The sequence below is a fragment of the Salvelinus fontinalis genome, chromosome 4 (assembly GCF_029448725.1).
Source record: "Salvelinus fontinalis isolate EN_2023a chromosome 4, ASM2944872v1, whole genome shotgun sequence".
Classification (NCBI taxonomy): Eukaryota; Metazoa; Chordata; class Actinopteri; order Salmoniformes; family Salmonidae; genus Salvelinus; species Salvelinus fontinalis.
The window spans coordinates 71,067,355-71,086,925 of record NC_074668.1 but is presented as its reverse complement, the minus strand read 5'-3'; the positions used below and the strand labels follow the sequence as shown (position 1 = coordinate 71,086,925).

Here is a 19,571-nt window from a genome sequence, read left to right as displayed (position 1 = left end):
GATGTTAAAATGACAGATTGTGCCTTTAATTAAATATTTAATATTAAAGATTAACATGTAAGATTGAGGTACAGTGCGACTTTTTTTTACTCAATAAAAAGCATACTCTTCCATGAAGGGGCTTTCCTTTCTTGAAAAAAAAGAAGAGTGCAGCAACTCCTAGCATTACAGAGCGGTAAAGCCTCGTCTACTTGCTCCATCTGCTTTACCGCTTTCAGTTCAGAGTTCTATCATACGCGCACACACATTGCCAAGATGGCGGATGACGACGATTGGGGTGAGAACAAAGTTAGAAATGATATCGTGCGACAGCTATATTTTGGGTTTTGTGAAAGATGGATAACACTGTGATTGATATTAGCTAGTATATCGTTTTGAACGTTCAAGATAACGGTTAGTTACCATTATAATATGTATTTATAGACGCTGACAACTTCGAGCCGGACGTCGCGCCGATCAAAAAGGCGGTAGTGTTGGACAAATGGGAAGGCGAAGACGAAGATGAAGATGTGAAGGTAACCATACAACTAACTAACTAGCTAGCTAGTTACATGATGAAGGCCATCTTACACCTTACTTTCAAGTCATAATTAACCCATTAGTTGTGTCTAACACAACACGCCCTGCTAGTTAGTCTGTGGACATTAGCTGGCTAGCTAGCCGCCAACTAGCATAGCATTATCCACGGTCTACTAGCTAGTTAGCTAACGGTAACAGATATATATTAGCTAGCTCGATACTGTACAAGCTGTGAGGCCGCACATGTGAACTGTCAGCGTGTGTCTCCTGGTTCGAGTTGAGACTCATTATCTGGCACTTTTGTTTTTGAATTGGTCTACGTTAGCTGTGTTTTTTTTTTTGTCTAGTTAGTAACTACTGTCTGTATATTTGTTGCATTCTGAGTTGGGGAGATTCAATGGTGTAACGTTACTGACATGTAAGTTAACTAGCTAACGTTAGCTACTGAACTAGCTTTTTAGGTTAGGAGTTCATTTAGCTAACGTTAGTTAGGTCTGAACTAATGTGTTGACTGGCCAGTTTTAAGATAAACATTAATCATAATCTGACTGCGATTTGTCATTCAAGTCCGTTTAAGGCTTTGTTTGTGTTATACATTTAACAAACACTTGAATGTAAGCTAGCTGGCTAACGTTAGTTGCCAACGTCATTATTTTGCCCTGATGACATCAGATGATTGAATTGAGCCTTACTACTAGATGCTTCCAACTCTGACATATGCTGAAAGTAAAGTGTATTTTCGAGAATCCTCTTCAACAGACTTTTCCCGTTGATTCATTTTCACCATTTGTCTAGAAAGTCAACCGAATGTTTAGCGTTACTGTGGGATCATACAGTTGTGGAAAAGGCTAGCAAAGCAGTTTCAATTGTTGACCATAGTTTCTGTGGAATATAGGTAGTGTTAAATTCGTATGGTGTTTTCATGTGCCCAAAGCAAACCTTGATCAGTACACTAGGCCTACAGTTTATTCATTTAAATGTAACATTTATTTAACTAGCCAAGTCAGTTAAAAACAAATTCTTATTTACAATGACGACCTACACCGAGAGAAACGTTCTGTGTGTTTTGGATAAGGCTTGAGCTAGGTACTTGTTTTATCCATTGAGGCCCTAATAAGGGAATATGACACATTTGCCAAATATTGGTTGAAAGGCTTTACATAACCACTTTTTGTGATAATGAGGTGGCTGTGACTGGTTCTGACATGTTTTCTGATGTTTGATAACGCAGTTGGTCTCATAACCTCAATCTAGTGGATTTCCTAGAAAATTAAGTCAAGACCTACTCTAGACAAGTCCCAGAACCAACTACTTAACTAACCAGTATTATGTAGTCACATCATTTCACTCATTCCTGTCAATTCTCCCACTGTAGGATAATTGGGATGATGAAGAGGAAGAGAAGAAAGCAGAGGCAAAGAAAGCTGGTGAAGAAATATATAATTTCCAACCAATGGTTTGAGAAAGTAGTGGCTGCAGCCTGTTGTAATATAATATATGCTGATTTGCACATACCTGTATATATTTTTGTGAATATATCATAAAAATGTTCCTGCATCATACTGGCTGCCATGTCTTTTATTATCAAGTACCTGCTTAAATAATGTACAATTTCAACTTGATTTGATGGTTGTTTTTGTTCCAGAGATTTGCTATAACATTATTTTTTTGTTTCAGAGGCCAAAGTGTCTGAGAAGAAAAAACTGGCCGAAAAAATTAAGGAGAAAGAAAACCGGCTAAGGAAAAAGCAACAAGAGCTGAAAAAGAACGTGAGTTTTTGGAAATGTTGGATTAACTTTAAGATCTGAATATTTTCTCTCTTATGAATCCTATACTTTTTTCTTGTTGATAGTTGGAGGAGGAGGAAGAGCTTACACCTGAACAACAGCTAGCAGAAAAGTTGAAAGTGCAGAAGATGCAGGAGGAAGCTGACTTGGAGCTGGCAAAAGAGGCTTTTGGTAAGATCCTGGAATATCCTGTCCGGTTTAACCCAGATATCAAGGATGTTATTTTCCCAGATTTTTTAAATGTTTCTCTGATACATGAAACATACATTTTAATGTGTACCCACTAGCCAGCCATACTTATTGTGTGTTCTCATTAGTTTTTGTCCTTGTCATTTCAGGAATTTCAGGGGGTAGTACCACAAACAATGTTTCTGGAATTGAAGCCATGTGCCCATCTTCTAAAGAGGACTTCACAGAGTTTGAAAAGCTGCTGAAAGTGAAAATATTACAGTATGAAAAATCAGTGCATTATTCAAGCTTCTTGGAGTCACTGTTTCGGGAGCTCTGTATTTCATGTGAGTTCAACATCCTACATAAATTATGGTACATTATTTAATATTCAGTGTGTTTTAGGTTTGTGCACTTACTCCTTTAAAACAAATGCCAAAACACATGTTATAAATACCTCATGTTGAGATATATATATATATATATGCCATTCAATAACGGTTTGACTTGTCATATTTGGAGTTCACTAACGTTCAGGCTCAACCGTTGTTATAACGTATTAACATGTCTAAACTAAATGTTCTGTTTCTACACAGTGGAAGTTGAAGACTTAAAGAAAATTAGCTCTTCCCTGACAGTGCTACTTAATGAAAAACAGAAGCAAGAAAAGGTAAGTTGTTTCTTATTCATTATCAACAAAAATGATGTCATCCTTCTAGAGTTTTCTTCATGAATTGTAGATCTCTTTACAGTCAGTGGAGGGAGCCCTCTACCAGTACCTCCATATTGCTTTTCATTGGTCTCTGCTCAAGGAACTAACTTACACCCTGGTTGCGCCATTTACATGAATATTCACTCAATTCACTTTGAAGAACACAGAGTGTTTATTTGCAGAAATGGTTCAAGTTTTGTTTTGGTTCCACAGGCAATCAAAGGCAAAAAGAAGAAGAAAGGAGTGGTACTTGGTGGCGGTATGAAAGCCAAGGGGAAAGATGACCTTGCAGACTATGGAGAATTCGATGGTGGCTACACCCAAGACTATGATGACTTCATGTGATGACGGCTATATCCCCACTGCCCTTTCACCCTTTAACCCTCAGAAATGCAGCTGTACTTCTCATGCTATCCAGTGTCATCCTGGAAAAACCTGAACAATGTGTCGCCCTTTCATTTTGCTTCAATGATCCGAGGGACTATACAGGGAGCATCCAGTACCAACACTTCTGTTAATACATAATGAAATTGCCTTTTCTCTCATTCAGCCTCCAAACTTCATAAAGATACAAAACACAGTGAAAAATACTTTACAAGCTGTATGTGATTTGTAGAGCACGTTTTTGATTTAGAGAAATTATATGCTCATGTCAAATTCCAGTTGCTACTGCAGTGACATCTAAACAAATTAGGTTCTATGCAAATAATTTCACCCAGAATGTCTATAAATATTATAGGTATTTCACTTTACCTGTCGATGGGTTTCTTACAGGAAAGTATATAGTATCTATAACGGTTGCCAAATACACATGTTATCTTTATCCGTCGAAAGTTTCATTGTTTGTGCTTTGAAACTGACACTACATGTTTAGTAGTTGATTTTACAGGGGGCTTATGCATTCACTGTAAAAATGGGTAGACTAGTGTAATGCATTTTAGAGTTGGGCGCTATCCAGATTTTCATACCATCATACTGGTCCTGAATGCACAAAACACATTTAAGCAGCGGGGATTTATCCAGGAGGGACTTAATTGTCTCTGCTGTAACCAAGAAGCTTAATCTTGCAAGCGAACCACTGATCTAGTGAGTTAGTAAACCCAATGCATAGCTGGAGATAATTTATTTGGCATGTCTAAGATAGTTCTAAGCAGTTGTATTGAAAATCAAACTGTTTCAAAATTATATGGTATACAGCCCAAGCCTAATTAATTTTACGATAAGATGTGACCAAACCTCGTGGCCATCCTAGATATATCTGTGGAATATCCTTGAGCAGTTGAAGCAAGAGTGATTTTAGGTATTTTTTTTGTGCGTGACAAACGAAATTTGCTCATCAATTGCTACTAATGCAGATAAAATTGTGATCTAGCAAGTTTCTCACACAACTGGTCTCCTTAACATTGCTTCTGCAGGCTTGTATCAAGTGAGACAAGGAGGGGGATTATGGGCTGACCTTATTGTCTTCATAATGGTAGAAAGGGACATGTTTATTCCTATTTTCTAACATTTGATAGTTTTCAAATTGTTAAGGAAATTGAATGTGGTGTACAATATAACGTAAAAGATGACCAGGTCTTCAGTGTTTTATATGCATCTAATTTAATAAAATCACTGGTCGAAAGGATAAATTATCCAATTTCTCAACTTTTTTTTAACCTGAGTTCACTGACAGTTGTGTTATGGCGTGAGGTGATTAGAAGTAGCTTGTCCGCAGTGTGCGCTTTACAATGTCAACCACAGTTGTAGTTGGAAGTTTACATACACCTTAGCCAAATACATTTAAACTCAGTTTTTCACAATTCCTGACCTTTAATCCTGGTAAAAATTCCCTGTTTAGGTCAACACTTTATTTTAAGAATGTGAAATGTCAGAATAATAGTAGATCGAATTATTTATTTCAGCTTTTATTTCTTTCATCATATTCCCAGTGGGTCAGAAGTTTACATACACTCAATTAGTATTTGTTGGTAGCATTGCCTTTAAATTGTTTAACTTGGGTCAAACATTTCGGGTAGCCTTCCACAAGCTTCCCACAATAAGTTGGATGAATTTTGGCCCATTCCTCCTGACAGAGCTGGTGTAACTGATTCAGGTTTGTAAGCCTCCTTGCTTGCACATGCTTTTTCAGTTCTGCCCACAAATTTTCTATGGGTTTGAGGTCAGGGCTTTGTGATGGCCACTCCAGTACCTTGACTTTGTTGTCCTTAAGCCATTTGCTCACAACAATGGAAGTATGCTTGGGGTCATTGTCCATTTGGAAGACCCATTTGCGACCGAGCTTTAACTTCCTGACTGATGTCTTGAGATGTTTCTTCAATAAATCCACATCATTTTCTTTCCTCATGAAACCATCTATTTTGTGAAGTGCACCAGTCCCTCCTGTAGCAAAGCACCCCCACAACATGATGCTGCCACCCCCGTGCTTCACGTTTGGGATGGTGTTCTTCGGCTTGCAAGCCCCCCCTTTTTTCTACAAACATAACGATGGTCATTATGGCCAAACAGTTCAATTTTTTTTCATCAGACCAGAGGACATTTCTCCAAAAAGTACAGTCTTTGTCCCCATGTGCAGTAGCAAACTGTAGCCTGGCTTTTTTATGGTGGTTTTGGAGCAGTGGCTTCTCCCTTGCTGAGCGGCCTTCCAGGTTATGTCAATTTAGGACTCGTTTTACTGTGGATATAGATACTTTTGTACCCGTTTCCTCCAGCATCTTCACAAGGTCCTTTGCGGTTGTTCTGGGATTGATTTGCACTTTTCGCACCAAAGTACGTTAATCTCTAGGAGACAGAACTCATCTCCTTCCTGAGCGGTATGACGGCTGCGTGGTCCCATGGTGTTTATACTTGCGTACTATTGTTTATACAGATGAAAGTGGACCCTTCAGGTGTTTGGAAATTGCTCCCAAGGATGAACCAGACTTTTTTTCTGAGGTCTTGGCTGATTTCTTTTGATTTTCCCATGATGTCAAGCAAAGAGCCACTGAGTTTGAAGGTAGGCCTTGAAATACATCCACAGGTACACCTCCAATTGACTCAAATAATGAAAATTAGCCCATCAGAAGCTTCTAAAGCCATGACATAATTTTCTGGAATTTTCCAAGCTGTTTAAAAGCACAGTCAACTTAGTGTATGTAAACTTCTGACCCACTGGAATTGTGATACAGTGAGTTAGAAGTGGAATAATCTGTCTGTAAACAATTGTTGGAAAATTTACTTGTGTCATGCACAAAGTAAATATCCTAAACGACTTGCCAAAACTATAGTTTGTTAACAAGAAATTTGTGGAGTGGTTGAAAAATGAGTTTTAATTACTCCAACCTAAGTGTATGTAAACTTCCGACTTCAACTGTATGTTGTGAATGTGAGCCAACAAAGATTTGTCTAAGTTTAAGTGAATCAGCAATCCAACATGTTCTTGTTTTATTTGGGGTGTGGTGTCTTAATTACTGGTTACAATCTTGAATGGCATGTGTAATAAATATCCCATTATTTACAATTTCAAGTAGTAAATATTCATCACAGTACAGGTGAAGAAAATACAATATTTGCTGTAACATTAAAATCTCCACCAAATGTTCCCTGGGAGATACCTGTGTTATAGATAACCATAAATTCATAACTGAACAAATATTTTGTTATGGGCCTTACTCACAATCAAAAAACATATTTCAATAACAAATCAAATGTTATTACAAACAGTACATAATGAAGAAAAAAAACTTGGGTATCTTTACTGAAGGGCTAAAATATAAATTTGAATCCCATCACCAAACCCACTTTCTTTAGTAATTTACCAACATGTCTGATGTGATTGTGATGTGGAGACCCTGATCTGTAGTGCTGTGCTTTAGCCTGAGGTGCGTGTGGCAGTGGGATTCCGAGTACTGCGTCTACGGCTGTTGCGGAGTGCGTTGGCTCCTGCTCTCTGCTTCCTGCCTCGGCCATCCCTCACTGCGCTCGCCAGGGACTGCCCGGGGGAGTTCTGCAGAGCCTGGAACACGCTTTGACGGGTCACCTCACGGTCGCCACAGGTAAAGGTAAGTGCCACTCTCTCGTTGCTCTTCATGACACGGGAAGTACCGTCAGAGGTGCCATCAAAGCAGCGTCCCAGTGCTATCTCTTTGGCAGTGCGGGGGTCCTGGTCTGTCACTGTGTAGATGCCATAGTTGTGGCCCAGAGGGTCCAGTGGTGCCAGCATTGTGAACTCATTGGTGTCGTTGTTGACAGCTAGAGGCAGGTGATTAACCAGGTACTCTTGAAGCATGGAGTTAACATTGTCCCTCTTACAGCTGCCCTGAGGGATCACCTTCACCAGAGTGCGGTCCACTCGGTCCTGGTCATAGAGCATGCCGCTGCACTTGAACTCCAGGCACACAGCAGAGACGGTGGACTGGTCCATGTCGCGGATGCTGCGGGTGTCGCGGAGGCCATACAATTGGCCAACGGTCTTGGGGTGAGTGCCGCCCTGGTTTCGGGAGCGCATGTTGATCTCATGGGGACCATTGATCTTGACCTTGACATAGCAGGCTCGGTACTCCATGGGCTTGGGCCACCAGCTCAGGTAGTCTTCGGTCCAGCTCATAGGATCGTCTTCGTTGAAAGGCACTGTGTTGTAGTCGTAGCGATCTCCCTCCACTCTGGTAAAGCGGAAGTGGCCTGCAGTAAATGGGGCTTCCTCACACTCTTTCAGTTGGTCAAATGAGTACACAGGTCCATTGAGCTCTTCAGCTGTGTTTGGGCTGGGCTTGGCCACATTGATGCTGAAGGCTGTTTTCTTTAACCTGGAGTCATTGTGGTCTGACCGTCTGTAGTTCAGCTTGCCCAGGTACGGCTGAGGAACTCCAATGATGTTGGGGTTAAACTTGGGAGCAGATGGGACTGCCTCGAGTTCTTCTCCTCCCATGTTGGCCATAACGTGGGCAGAATATGCGTCAGGTTTCTGGTCGTCGCAGAAGGCAGGCAGACAGGCACCATTGGGGCCAGTGATGACGCTGTCAAAGCGTCCCCAGGCACGAGGGTTGGAGGAGTAACCTGCAGTGGGCTCCATGTTGATCAGGGTCACCACCACTCCCTCTACCTGCTCACTGGGCATGAAGCGATCGCTGCGGAAGCCTCGCACCTTGATGTAACACCTCCTGTTTTCTGGGACGTCCAGGTTAAACAGCCTCCTCTCTCTGATCTCCATGTTCCCAATGAGGAAGGTCCTCTCTTCCCTTTTACCACGTTGCTTCTTCTCCATCTGGAAGATCCCCTCCTCCTCCCACAAGCCTGTGTCAGGGTTCAAGGACCACAGCTTCATGGTGTCTAGGTGCTCAGGCATTTTCACCTGTGTTGAATCCATTTTCACCTTCACCTCTCCGGCGTTCAGTGGTTCTCCGGCCTCCTCGTCCCTGAGGTCAACTGAGAACATACCGTATGTTCTCAGGGGCAAGGTGTCACCCTCATCTCCTATGAAGTTGAGGTCACTCTGTGCGGCTGCTGCTGTGGACACGTCTCTAGCGTCCAGAAAAGTGATGCTAGCCTTCACATTACCCACAAATACTTCTCCATTCTGCTTGTAGAAGGAGTTGGGTGGGATCTGGATCTCAGCAATAGGATCCTGGCCCTCCACCTCTCCCAGCTGAAGAGTGTTGAGCTCTGTTGAGCTGATGGTCACTGGTTCCTTCTTCCTCAAAAGCTTGATCTCATGGTAGACGGCGCCCCCTTTGGTGTTGAATGGAAGAACCTTGGTGGTGTTGACGAACTTATCCATGTTGTCCACAAAGGTCATCACCAGCCTCTCAGTGTCAAGGGGGACCTGGATGGAGAAGGTGCCTTTGTAGCCTGTGCGGCTGACTCTGGCTCCATTGATATAGACGTGACCAAATCTCATGGGCTCCCCAGTGTCTGCAGCCACAGCCCGCCCACGCACAATGACTTTGGTCTCCACACACTTCTGGCAGCCACATTCGGTCGCCACCATGGTGGGGAGCTCATAGCCCTGGCATTTCAGTTGTTTCTTCTCCATCTTTGCCACCCCACAGCAGTATGCCACTGAGTCTTTGCACCTGATTCCATTGTCCAGCTGTCCTGCACAAGTCCCCGAGTGGCACTTTCCTACGTCGTAATAGAGTGAGTCGGTGCTGTTTTGATAGCAGTCATGAGGTAAGCGAATAAGGTAGGATCCGGGTTTTGGGTTACATGAAGGTTGATCTTTACCTGTGAGGAGAAAGGGGTAGAAAACAGACCAACACATTAAAAGATTTACAATCAGTTATTTTATGAGAAAATCAATACCCTTTCATTCTCCCTCTGATCATTGACTGATGTCATGCTAATGGCTGTTCACATAGTAAATATGAATGTGTGAATATCAACCGCGGTGCTTTGTGATCAGACCTAAGACTGTGACTATGGCAGGTTTGGACTTGATGGCCCCAGCCTGGTTGCTGGCTCTGCAGTAGTACTCCCCAGTCTGCTCCATGCTCAGGTTTCTTAAGACCAGCGTGCTGTCATAGTTCAGCTGCTTCCTGTCCAGCAGGCTGCCGTTGTGAAACCTACCGAGTCACAGATGACTGTTGAACACTATACCCAGCCAATACTGTTTGATTTTGATATGGTAAATATATAACATTTTCCAAGCTGTCATTGGCTTACCACTGGTAATCTTCTGGCTCTGGTAATCCACCTACTTTGCAGCAGAGAGCAGCTGTCTGGCCCTCTCTTCTGGCCTTGTTTTCAGGGTTCTTCACCACATGGAGCTTCTCTGAGGGATCACATTACAGTGTCTGAGACCAATGTAAAACAGAGAAATGTAACAATGTTAGCTTTCATTTTTTTTGTGTGGCCATTTTACCTGCTCTATTCAGCATGATACTGAGGACAGAGGTGTGTTCGGTGCTGTGGTGCACGATGACAGTGTGAGGGGCGTGGTTCCGCAGCTGGACGGTCAGTGTGGCGTTGCCGTCGGGACAGATCCCTGGGATGCGAAAGTGTCCATTGTGGTCGGTGACGGTGAGGAGTTTGGAGCTGGGGCCGAAGCGGAGGATGGTGGCCCCTGGGGCAGGGAGACCTCCAGAACTGCGGACAGAGCCCAGTACAATGTGGTCCTGACACATACAGGTGTCACACTCCGCATTCACCCTACCCATCTCACAGTGCAGTGTGCAACCTGGAACAACAGCAGCAATACAGTTTAACATGTCAGACAGTGCCTTTGTACATTGGTTTAGTTATGACCATTTCTAGAATTAAATGCAAATGGTATGCAAATAGTACTGTGACATTACAGAGGTTTCTATCATATTTAATAGCTGTAATGGAGATGTTGAGAGCGACTCACCAGTCCCAGGGCATTCAGGTCCTTTGCAGGCTCTACCCTCCACTGTAGGTCCGCTGCACTGCTTATCCCACTGCTTAGGCTGGGACTGGCATTTCCTGGAGCGCACCTGCATTGCCACCAGACCACACTTGGCAGAGCAATGACTCCAGTCTGACCAAGGACCCCAGGCATCCAGTATGCCTTCTGACCCAGTGTTGCCTGATTGAAAATAGGTTTTCACTCCATTACAAAAGACAGATATAATTGATATAAGCTAGAAATATTGCTTGGAAGATAAATGATGGCTTTCACTATTATAGAACAGTTTTATTTGACATAATACAGTAGCTACTTCTCAACTGTATTAAAGTAAGGCTCCCAGCCACACCTTTGGGGCACAGGAAGCGCACAGCGTAATTGGAGCAGTTGCGGCCAGGGGCCTGCTCAGCGTTGGCACACCAGAAGCCCAGGGTAGGGTCTGCGTGAGTCTTCTCCCCCGTGTTGCGAGCAGGGATCCAGTCAGTGGTGCGAGCCTCCAGAGCCTGGGGGGCATCACACACCCGCGCACGGTAGTAGAAACGAATAGCATCCAACTGCTCATAGTCTCCTCGACCTCCAGGGTGGTCCACGTTGAACCAAGTGGTCCACTCATAGTTATCTGGACACAGAATGTCGCACAATGAATACTACTTCAGAATGTTACAGTGTTTCCTATTTGGCCATAAAACAATGGCATTACATTTTTTTAGCTCTTTTCTCTGCTGCTGTCAACACTGATGCCATTGGGCTGTAATTCTGAAAGTTATAGTTCTTCATACCTGTAACGGCTGTCGCTCTCCTCATCCTCGGATGAGGTGAGGAGAGAAGGATCTTCAGACCAAAATGCAGCTTGAGGGAAATAAGCCATCTTTTTATTTATAACGCTGATGGCAACACGAAAAAACAAAACACTTTAACAAACTTACAAAATAAGAAAACGACGTAGACGAAACCTGAACATAAACTTACATAACTAACACGTAACACTTACGGACAGGAAACATACTACATCGAAACGAAACGAAACCAACAACCGAAACAATCCCGTATGGTGTAAGACATAACACAGACACAGGAGACAATCACCCACAACGAACACTGTGACAACGCCTACCTAAATATGACTCTTAATTAGAGGAACGCCAAACACCTGCCTCTAATTAAGAGCCATACCAGGTAACCCAAAACCAACACAGAAACAGAAAACATAGAATGCCCACCCAACCTCACGTCCTGACCAACTAACACACATAACAACTAACATAAAGAGGTCAGGAACGTGACATTACCCCCCCCCACAAGGTGCGAACTCCGGACGCACCAGCACAAAGTCTAGGGGAGGGTCTGGGTGGGCATCTAACCACGGTGGTGGCTCAGGCTCCGGGCGCGGTTCCCACCCCACCATAATCCATCCTAGCTTCCTCCCTCCAAAAATGTCCACCCTCTTTTTCCCCCCACAAAATCATCTTAATAATCTACCTAATAAGGACAACACCGGGACAGAGAGATAAATCAAGACAGAGGGATAGATAAGAATATAGAGGTAGATGAAGATAGAGAGGGAGATCAGGATAGAGGGGCAACTCCGGACTGAAAGGCAGCTCCGGACAGAGAGACAGCTCTGGACTGATGGGCAGTTCTGGGTATCTAGCCTTTTCAGGCTGAAGGGCAGCTCATGGCTGACTGACGAATCTCGACGCTCATGGCTGGCTGACGGCTCTCGACGCTCATGGCAGGCTGACGGCTCTCGACGCTCATGGCAGGCTGACGGCTCTCGACGCTCATGGCAGGCTGACGGCTCTCGACGCTCATGGCAGGCTGACGGCTCTCGACGCTCATGGCAGGCTGACGGCTCTCGACGCTCATGGCAGGCTGACGGCTCTCGACGCTCATGGCAGGCTGACGGCTCTCGACGCTCATGGCGCTCTGACGGCTCTGGCTGCTCATGGCGCTCTGACGGCTCTGGCTGCTCATGGCTTTCTGACGGCTCGGGCTGCTCATGGCTCTCTGACGGCTCGGGCTGCTCATGGCTCTCTGGCGGCTCTGGCAGATCCTGTCTGGTTGGCGGCTCTGGCAGATCCTGTCTGGTTGGCGGCTCTGGCAGATCCTGTCTGGTTGGCGGCTCTGGCAGATCCTGTCTGGTTGGCGGCTCTGGCAGATCCTGTCTGGTTGGCGGCTCTGGCAGATCCTGTCTGGTTGGCGGCTCTGGCAGATCCTGTCTGGCTGACGGCACTAGCGGCTCCTGTCTGGCTGACGGCACTAGCGGCTCCTGTCTGGCTGACGGCTCTGTAGGCTCATGGCAGACGGGCGGCTTTGCAGGCTCATGGCAGACGGGCGGCTTTGCAGGCTCATGGCAGACGGATGGCTCAGACGGCGCTGGGGAGACGGATGGCTCAGACGGCGCTGGGGAGACGGATGGCTCAGATGGCGCTGGGGAGACGGATGGCTCAGATGGCGCTGGGGAGACGGATGGCTCAGATGGCGCTGGGGAGACGGATGGCTCTGGCCGGATACGGTGCACTGTAGACCTGGTGCGTGGTGCCGGAACTGGAGGCACCGTGCTAATGACAAGCACCTTCCTACTAGTGCGGGGAGCAGGGACAGGGCACACTGTATTCTCAAAGCCCACTCTATAACTGATGCGTGGTACCGGCACTGGTGACGCCGGGCTGAGGACAAGCACATCAGGATTAGTAGGGGGAGAAGATACAGTTTGTACAGGGCTCTGGAGACGCACTGGTAGCTTAGTGCGTGGGGCCGGAACTGGAGGCACCGGGCTAGATACACGCACTACAGGGAGAGTGCGTGGAGGAGGAACAGGGCTCAGGATACGCACTGGTAGCCTAGTGCGTAGTGTAGACACTGTAGGTACTAGGCTGGGGCGGGGAGGTGGTGCCGGAAATACCGGACCGTGGAGGCGTACTGGCACTCTTACTCCCGGTTGCCCGACCAGTGCGGGGAGGTGGAATAACCCGCACCGGGCTATGTAGGCGAACCGGAGAAACCATGCGTAAGGCAGGTGCCATGTATGCCGGCCCGAGGAGACGCACTGGAGACCAGACGCGTTGAGCCGGCCTCATGACACCTGGCTCAATACCCAATCTAGCCCTCCCAGTGCGGGGAGGTGGAATAACCCGCACTGGGCTATGCACTCGTACAGGAGACACCGTGCGCTCTACTGCGTAACACGGCGCCTGCCCGTACTCCCGCTCTCCACGGTAAGCCTGGGAAGTGGGCGCAGGTCTCCTACCTGCCCTTGGCCCACTACCTCCTAGCCCCCCCCCAAGAAATTTTTGGGAATTACTTACGGGCTTTTTTGGCTTCCGTGCCAGACGCGTTCCCTCATAGCTCCGGTTCCTCTCCCCGGTAGCCTCTGCTCTCCTCAGTGCCTCCACCTGTTCCCATGGGAGGCGATCCCTACCAGCCAGGATCTCCTCCCAAGTGTAGCAACCCTTTCCGTCCAATACATCATCCCATGACCATTGCTCCTTTCTCTCCTGTCCCTTACTCCGTTTAGTTTTCCCTTGCCGCTTGGTCTTAGCGTGGTGGGTGATTCTGTAACGGCTGTCGCTCTCCTCATCCTCGGATGAGGTGAGGAGAGAAGGATCTTCAGACCAAAATGCAGCTTGAGGGAAATAAGCCATCTTTTTATTTATAACGCTGATGGCAACACGAAAAAACAAAACACTTTAACAAACTTACAAAATAAGAAAACGACGTAGACGAAACCTGAACATAAACTTACATAACTAACACGTAACACTTACGGACAGGAAACATACTACATCGAAACGAAACGAAACGAACAACCGAAACAATCCCGTATGGTGTAAGACATAACACAGACACAGGAGACAATCACCCACAACGAACACTGTGACAACGCCTACCTAAATATGACTCTTAATTAGAGGAACGCCAAACACCTGCCTCTAATTAAGAGCCATACCAGGTAACCCAAAACCAACACAGAAACAGAAAACATAGAATGCCCACCCAACCTCACGTCCTGACCAACTAACACACATAACAACTAACATAAAGAGGTCAGGAACGTGACAATACCATATTGTTTCATAGACATTAACCAGACTTAAAGCCACAATCCGGACTTAAAGCCACAGCCGTGACAATTGTGTAAAGAGATGTATTTTGGGATGTTAAATGTTACCTTCAGAGTGGTACACTGCAGGGTTGTTTTGTCTCGCATCTCTTAAACTGTCTCTCCTCCATGTTCCTGTAAAACATCACACACACCTCATGATGACTCAGGATTGACCTGTTGTGACATCACTGACCAATGCCTTAATGCTGACCAGACTGGCCAAACCTTGGACTAGACAGACCAAACCTCTGGCTATTTCTTCCTAGAGTAGTCTGACCACCCGTAAAGCAATGGGAAAGAATCTGTATCTTTCATATCGTTCAACTATACTCTGAGTCATGGAACAGTATATTTCGAGTTTGACTCTAACTTTATGTTGTGCCACACTAATCTCTTTCTGGTGATTTGCCCTGTGTACTTTGGAAATAAAATTAATTGCGCCAACACATAAAGCTGCCAATAGCATTTCAAAGTGGTCGAGGAAATATGTTGTGGACCAACAGTGAAAAGGCTACAAGAGTTTAGTTATTTTCCATTTATGTCCCATCGTTACTCTCAGCTGCAAACAATCAACTGCTTTGTACTGTAATGTCACTGAAACCAAGAGATTGATACTCATTATTCATTCTGCTTGCTGTGTAATTTACAGAATTACATTTGTAGTGTACAGTGTTACATAATGCATATTTGGACTTTTCCCAGACCATTGCATTTACAGTACCCACCAAACGCTATAATCGTTCTGAGTTCACATTGGGGCTCAGTATAAGCATGCTACTGGCACGTACTTGTGTGACCAATTGCAGACAGGTGTCTCCTTAGCCTGGTGCTTATACATATCCCGCCTACTTAAGGTTGTAGAGCAGAATCAGTAATGGGGACATGCAACAATATACCTCTGTTTACTAATGGTTTGGGAGAATATGGAGCAGAGGCTTCTGCAGAGTCAGAAGATCACCAGGCTGCTGTCTATGTCCAAAGGAGACCTCTGTTCTGACTTCTCAAATTCACATTAGATAATACACTCAACTTTATAATGAAATTATCAATAATAATCGAATTTCCACATACAGGATATCATCCTGGTTTACGTTTTGACACATGTTGAAAAAAATGTAAATGTTTCCCAGTTGAAATAATAGTTACAATTCCCAAGCTGAGCCTTGTGAATGAATTATGGCGTTACAACTGCCAAACCGAGCTGTGTTTGTGTGTTTGTGTGTGTGTGTGTGTGTGTGTGTGTGTGTGTGTGTGTGTGTGTGTGTGTGTGTGTGTGTGTGTGTGTGTGTGTGTGTGTGTGTGTGTGTGTGTGTGTGTGTGTGTGTACTTGTTAGGGGTGTGTGTGTGTTGGGGACAGTAAGGAGAAAGTAAATAGTAACTGCTAATGTAGACCAACCTTGTGCCATAGTGGTGACTCCCAGAGCTAAGAGGAGAGCCCATGTTGATAGGCAGCACATCCTGGCACAATGCTGTTGCCTCTAACCTGTGACCTCTGACCTTGTGGTAATGACCTTCACACGCCAGGCACGACAACACGAAGAATAGTCCAGCCAACACCTCCAGCAACTCCTGTAGAGGGAAAATGTAAATATTTAGCCAGATTCATTGCTGACAGATTATCACAAACAAAAGCAGTATTGTAACTTTGTGTTCCACAGTATTAAATTAAATGCTTTTATTTTCTATTGCATATGATTCCCTGGATGGAATATTAGAGGAGGCTGGAGGGAGGAGCTATAAGAGGACGGGCTCATTATAGTGGCTGGAATGGAATAAATGGAAAGGTATCAAACATGGAAATTACATTACAATTACAATGAGACAGTCCTCCTATAACTCCTCCCACCAACCTCCACTGATCTACACCCCGGTGACAGTTATTAAATGCATTTTTTTCACTGAGGAGATCAACAGTCATTTAAAAAACATACAGTATATTGGTGGTTAAATGTATTTATTTATTTTATTTCACCTTTACTTAACCAGGTAGGCCTGTTGAGAACAAGTTCTCATTTACAACTATGATCTGGCCAAGATAAAGCAAAGCAGTGCGACAAAAACAACACAGAGTTACACATGGGATAAACAAACGTTCAGTCAGTAACGGAATAGATTTTTGCAATTTGTTCCAGTCATTGGCAGTAGAGAACTGGAAGGAAAGGCGGCCAAAGGAGGTGTTGGCTTTGGGGATAACCAGTGAAAAATTCCTGCTGGAGCGTGTGCTACGGGTGGGTGTTGCAATGGTGACCGGTGAGCTGAGATAAGGCTGGGCTTTACCTAGCAAAGACTTATAGATGACCTGGAGCCAGTGGGTTTGGCGATGAATATGTAGCGAGGGCCAGCAGAATGACAGATTTATCAAATAAAACAATAATCACTATTTTTATCCTTCTCACGCTTTGAGGTCTCTAGGAGGGATACTAGAGGCGGGTGCAGAAACATACAGAATGAAAGAACATTATGGATGTGCAGAAGCCCTCTCAGATGACACATCTGTGCTAGCCATCACTTGGTTTCAAGGGAACACTAAAAAGTTTCTGCATCCATTGACCAAGCACAGGGCTACACAAGCCAAAACGAAAACACATGCACGCGCACACGCACACTGGCACGCACACGTGCACACACAAATGATATCCCATGAAAAGCCACGCACACACTCTTACTTATTTCCATGAATAGGCTACCTCCTTGCACAATCACACACAAACACTCATAGCTACACACATGCAAGCTGAAACCTATTGTCCGTCAATACGTCAAACTGTCTTTCAAGTTCACACAGACTAACGAGAATGTCTTTCAGTATTTTATGAAATGTCTGAACTCACAAATGTGCATCTATTGAACAGTTTTATATCATCAATAAACCAACACTCAAAGAACAGAAGCTGAACTTGCATTCAGCACCCCCAAATCGTCTGTAAAAAATATGTCTGTTGAAAGAACAACATTAACAGTATAGTTCAAAGATGGGTCAACAGGGAATGAGAGGGAAAGAGAAGGCGACTATGGATCTCAGTCTTACCCTGTGAGTATCTCTGTATAGCAGTGTTCAGTAGTCTCTCTCCTCCCTGTATGCAGGGTGCTGTGTCTGTGCTGACTGTCTTGCTGCTCTCTCTTATACAGCTCAGTGCCGAGCCCAGGGGTCGGCTCCGTGCCATTCACAGGAAGCCAGCTGAGAGCGTGAAGACTGGAGACCACAAGTACGACTGAGCCCACTCTCTGCTGCTGCTTCTGGGAAGGTAGGGGGCTTACTGTAACCTTCTGCTGTACCTCTGTGTCTATAGATGAGGATACCCAGGTCTAGACATAAGGGAGAATTGACCTCAGTCAGATGGGTCATCATTTTAAGGGGACATGGAACCTAGTTAAAGCTGGAATCCGTTGCCCTTTACACTTCTACCAGTCTACGGGTTGAAAATGGCAGGTTTGGGCACTGATAAACGCCTAAATTGGAATGCAGTATCTTTACAGTAACATGCTATACATGACATCAGAGCTCTGGGTCTGCGCTTCACACACTTTGGAGAGGTGTGACCACTTGGACACCAGTTAGTTGTCCCACTCAACCCCTTGTCATTTTGTTGTCTTATGTTGCACCTACCCCACATTTTTCAGGAATTGTTTTACTATGCTACTGAATGTATCCAGAGTATTTTCAGATGTCGTTATCAGCAAATGCGGCGAAAAGTACAGTAAATGTAAAATGCACAAAATCAACAGTGTAATGTTTGAATTCAGTCTTGTCATGTGTACTTTCGTGTCCTCACCTTTGGTCTAATAATTTTACCAATAATCTCTGAACTGTTCCCGTTCTTTTTTGTATTTTATTTTTACCCCCGCAAAAATATATATTCTAACCAAATACAAACATGCTGTTCCCTTTCAATTGCTACCATGGTTATGCATATGCTTTTCATATTTATTCTGTAAGGAATATTTCAATTTACCCCTATCCATATAGGCCAATTCCCACAAGTGATAAGGGTTAATGGTGAAACAGCCATGTCCTTTTGGGATATTACAACAACAAAGAAGTTACTGCAAACAACCAACACTGTTTTACATCATTTTACACGTGAAAGATGCTGCGCAACGCTCCCCAGCTCATCAACAAAAACAATAACAACTGTGGCGGGGCGGCCAGTGGAGCTGTTTCACCCTACTTCAGATTCCATCTTTAACCACCTGATGCACATGAGATGGATCATCTGGTATTTCCTGCCCTTATATTGGAGTAGGTCCATGTCAGTATTCAACTATACAAAAAGAGAGTAGTAACTGTGGTAAGTATAGTGAGAAAGAGAGTAGTAACTGTGGTAACTATAGTGAGAAAGAGAGTAGTAACTGTGGTAACTATAGTGAGAAAGAGAGTAGTAACTGTGGTAACTATAGTGAGAAAGAGAGTAGTAACTGTGGTAACTATAGTGAGAAAGAGAGTAGTAACTGTGGTAACTATAGTGAGAAAGAGAGTAGTAACTGTGGTAACTATAGTGAGAAAGAGAGTAGTAACTGTGGTAACTATAGTGAGAAAGAGAGTAGTAACTGTGGTAACTATAGTGAGAAAGAGAGTAGTAACTGTGGTATCTATAGTGAGAAAGAGAGAGTTAAAGACCTTCCAACACAGACAAGAACACAACACACCCATTCCTAAACGATTATATTAGTGGTCCCCAGTTGAAATGCCAGCAATAGCATCTAATGTGAATTGGTAATTACAATGGTTTCATCCCATGTGGGATTGTCTTTTGTTGTGCAACATCAACACACAGTAACATTTCTCTGAAGCTGCTCCCATCAACAGTTTAGATTAGAGGCCATGAAAACAGTTATCACGAACGACCCCACATTATGACAGTAAACACACAGACTCATGGCCTTTATTATTAGTGTTCATTTATCCAGACTTTGATCTGTTGATAAACAGTGTCTTTG

The 19,571-nt window shown here is 44.5% G+C and overlaps 2 protein-coding genes across 3 annotated transcripts; one reads left to right on the top strand and one right to left on the bottom strand.

Annotated features, from left to right (window-relative positions):
- Positions 1-168: 168 nt before the first annotated feature.
- On the top strand, positions 169-4,820 carry LOC129854311 (eukaryotic translation initiation factor 3 subunit J-A-like). Its single transcript, XM_055921211.1, has 8 exons — positions 169-277; positions 424-515; positions 1,895-1,946; positions 2,197-2,288; positions 2,372-2,477; positions 2,645-2,821; positions 3,071-3,144; positions 3,400-4,820. Exons 1-8 carry the CDS (start codon positions 256-258, stop codon positions 3,529-3,531), a joined length of 747 nt encoding a protein of 248 aa, XP_055777186.1. The 5' UTR covers positions 169-255; the 3' UTR covers positions 3,532-4,820.
- Positions 4,821-6,581: 1,761 nt separating this feature from the next.
- LOC129854310 (cartilage intermediate layer protein 1-like) lies at positions 6,582-17,859 on the bottom strand. Of its 2 annotated transcripts, XM_055921208.1 has the most exons (9): positions 17,662-17,859; positions 16,030-16,202; positions 14,700-14,765; positions 10,878-11,147; positions 10,511-10,708; positions 10,025-10,339; positions 9,826-9,934; positions 9,568-9,725; positions 6,582-9,387 (listed from the first exon to the last, which is right to left on the bottom strand). In XM_055921208.1, the coding sequence occupies exons 2-9, from the start codon at positions 16,088-16,090 to the stop codon at positions 7,037-7,039; spliced, it is 3,528 nt and encodes a 1,175-aa protein (XP_055777183.1). In that variant the 5' UTR covers positions 16,091-16,202; positions 17,662-17,859; the 3' UTR covers positions 6,582-7,036. The 2 variants fall into 2 exon arrangements, with proteins under 2 accessions (XP_055777183.1, XP_055777185.1); XM_055921210.1 differs by lacking the exons at positions 14,700-14,765; positions 16,030-16,202; positions 17,662-17,859 and adding an exon at positions 11,308-11,971.
- Positions 17,860-19,571: the final 1,712 nt, after the last annotated feature.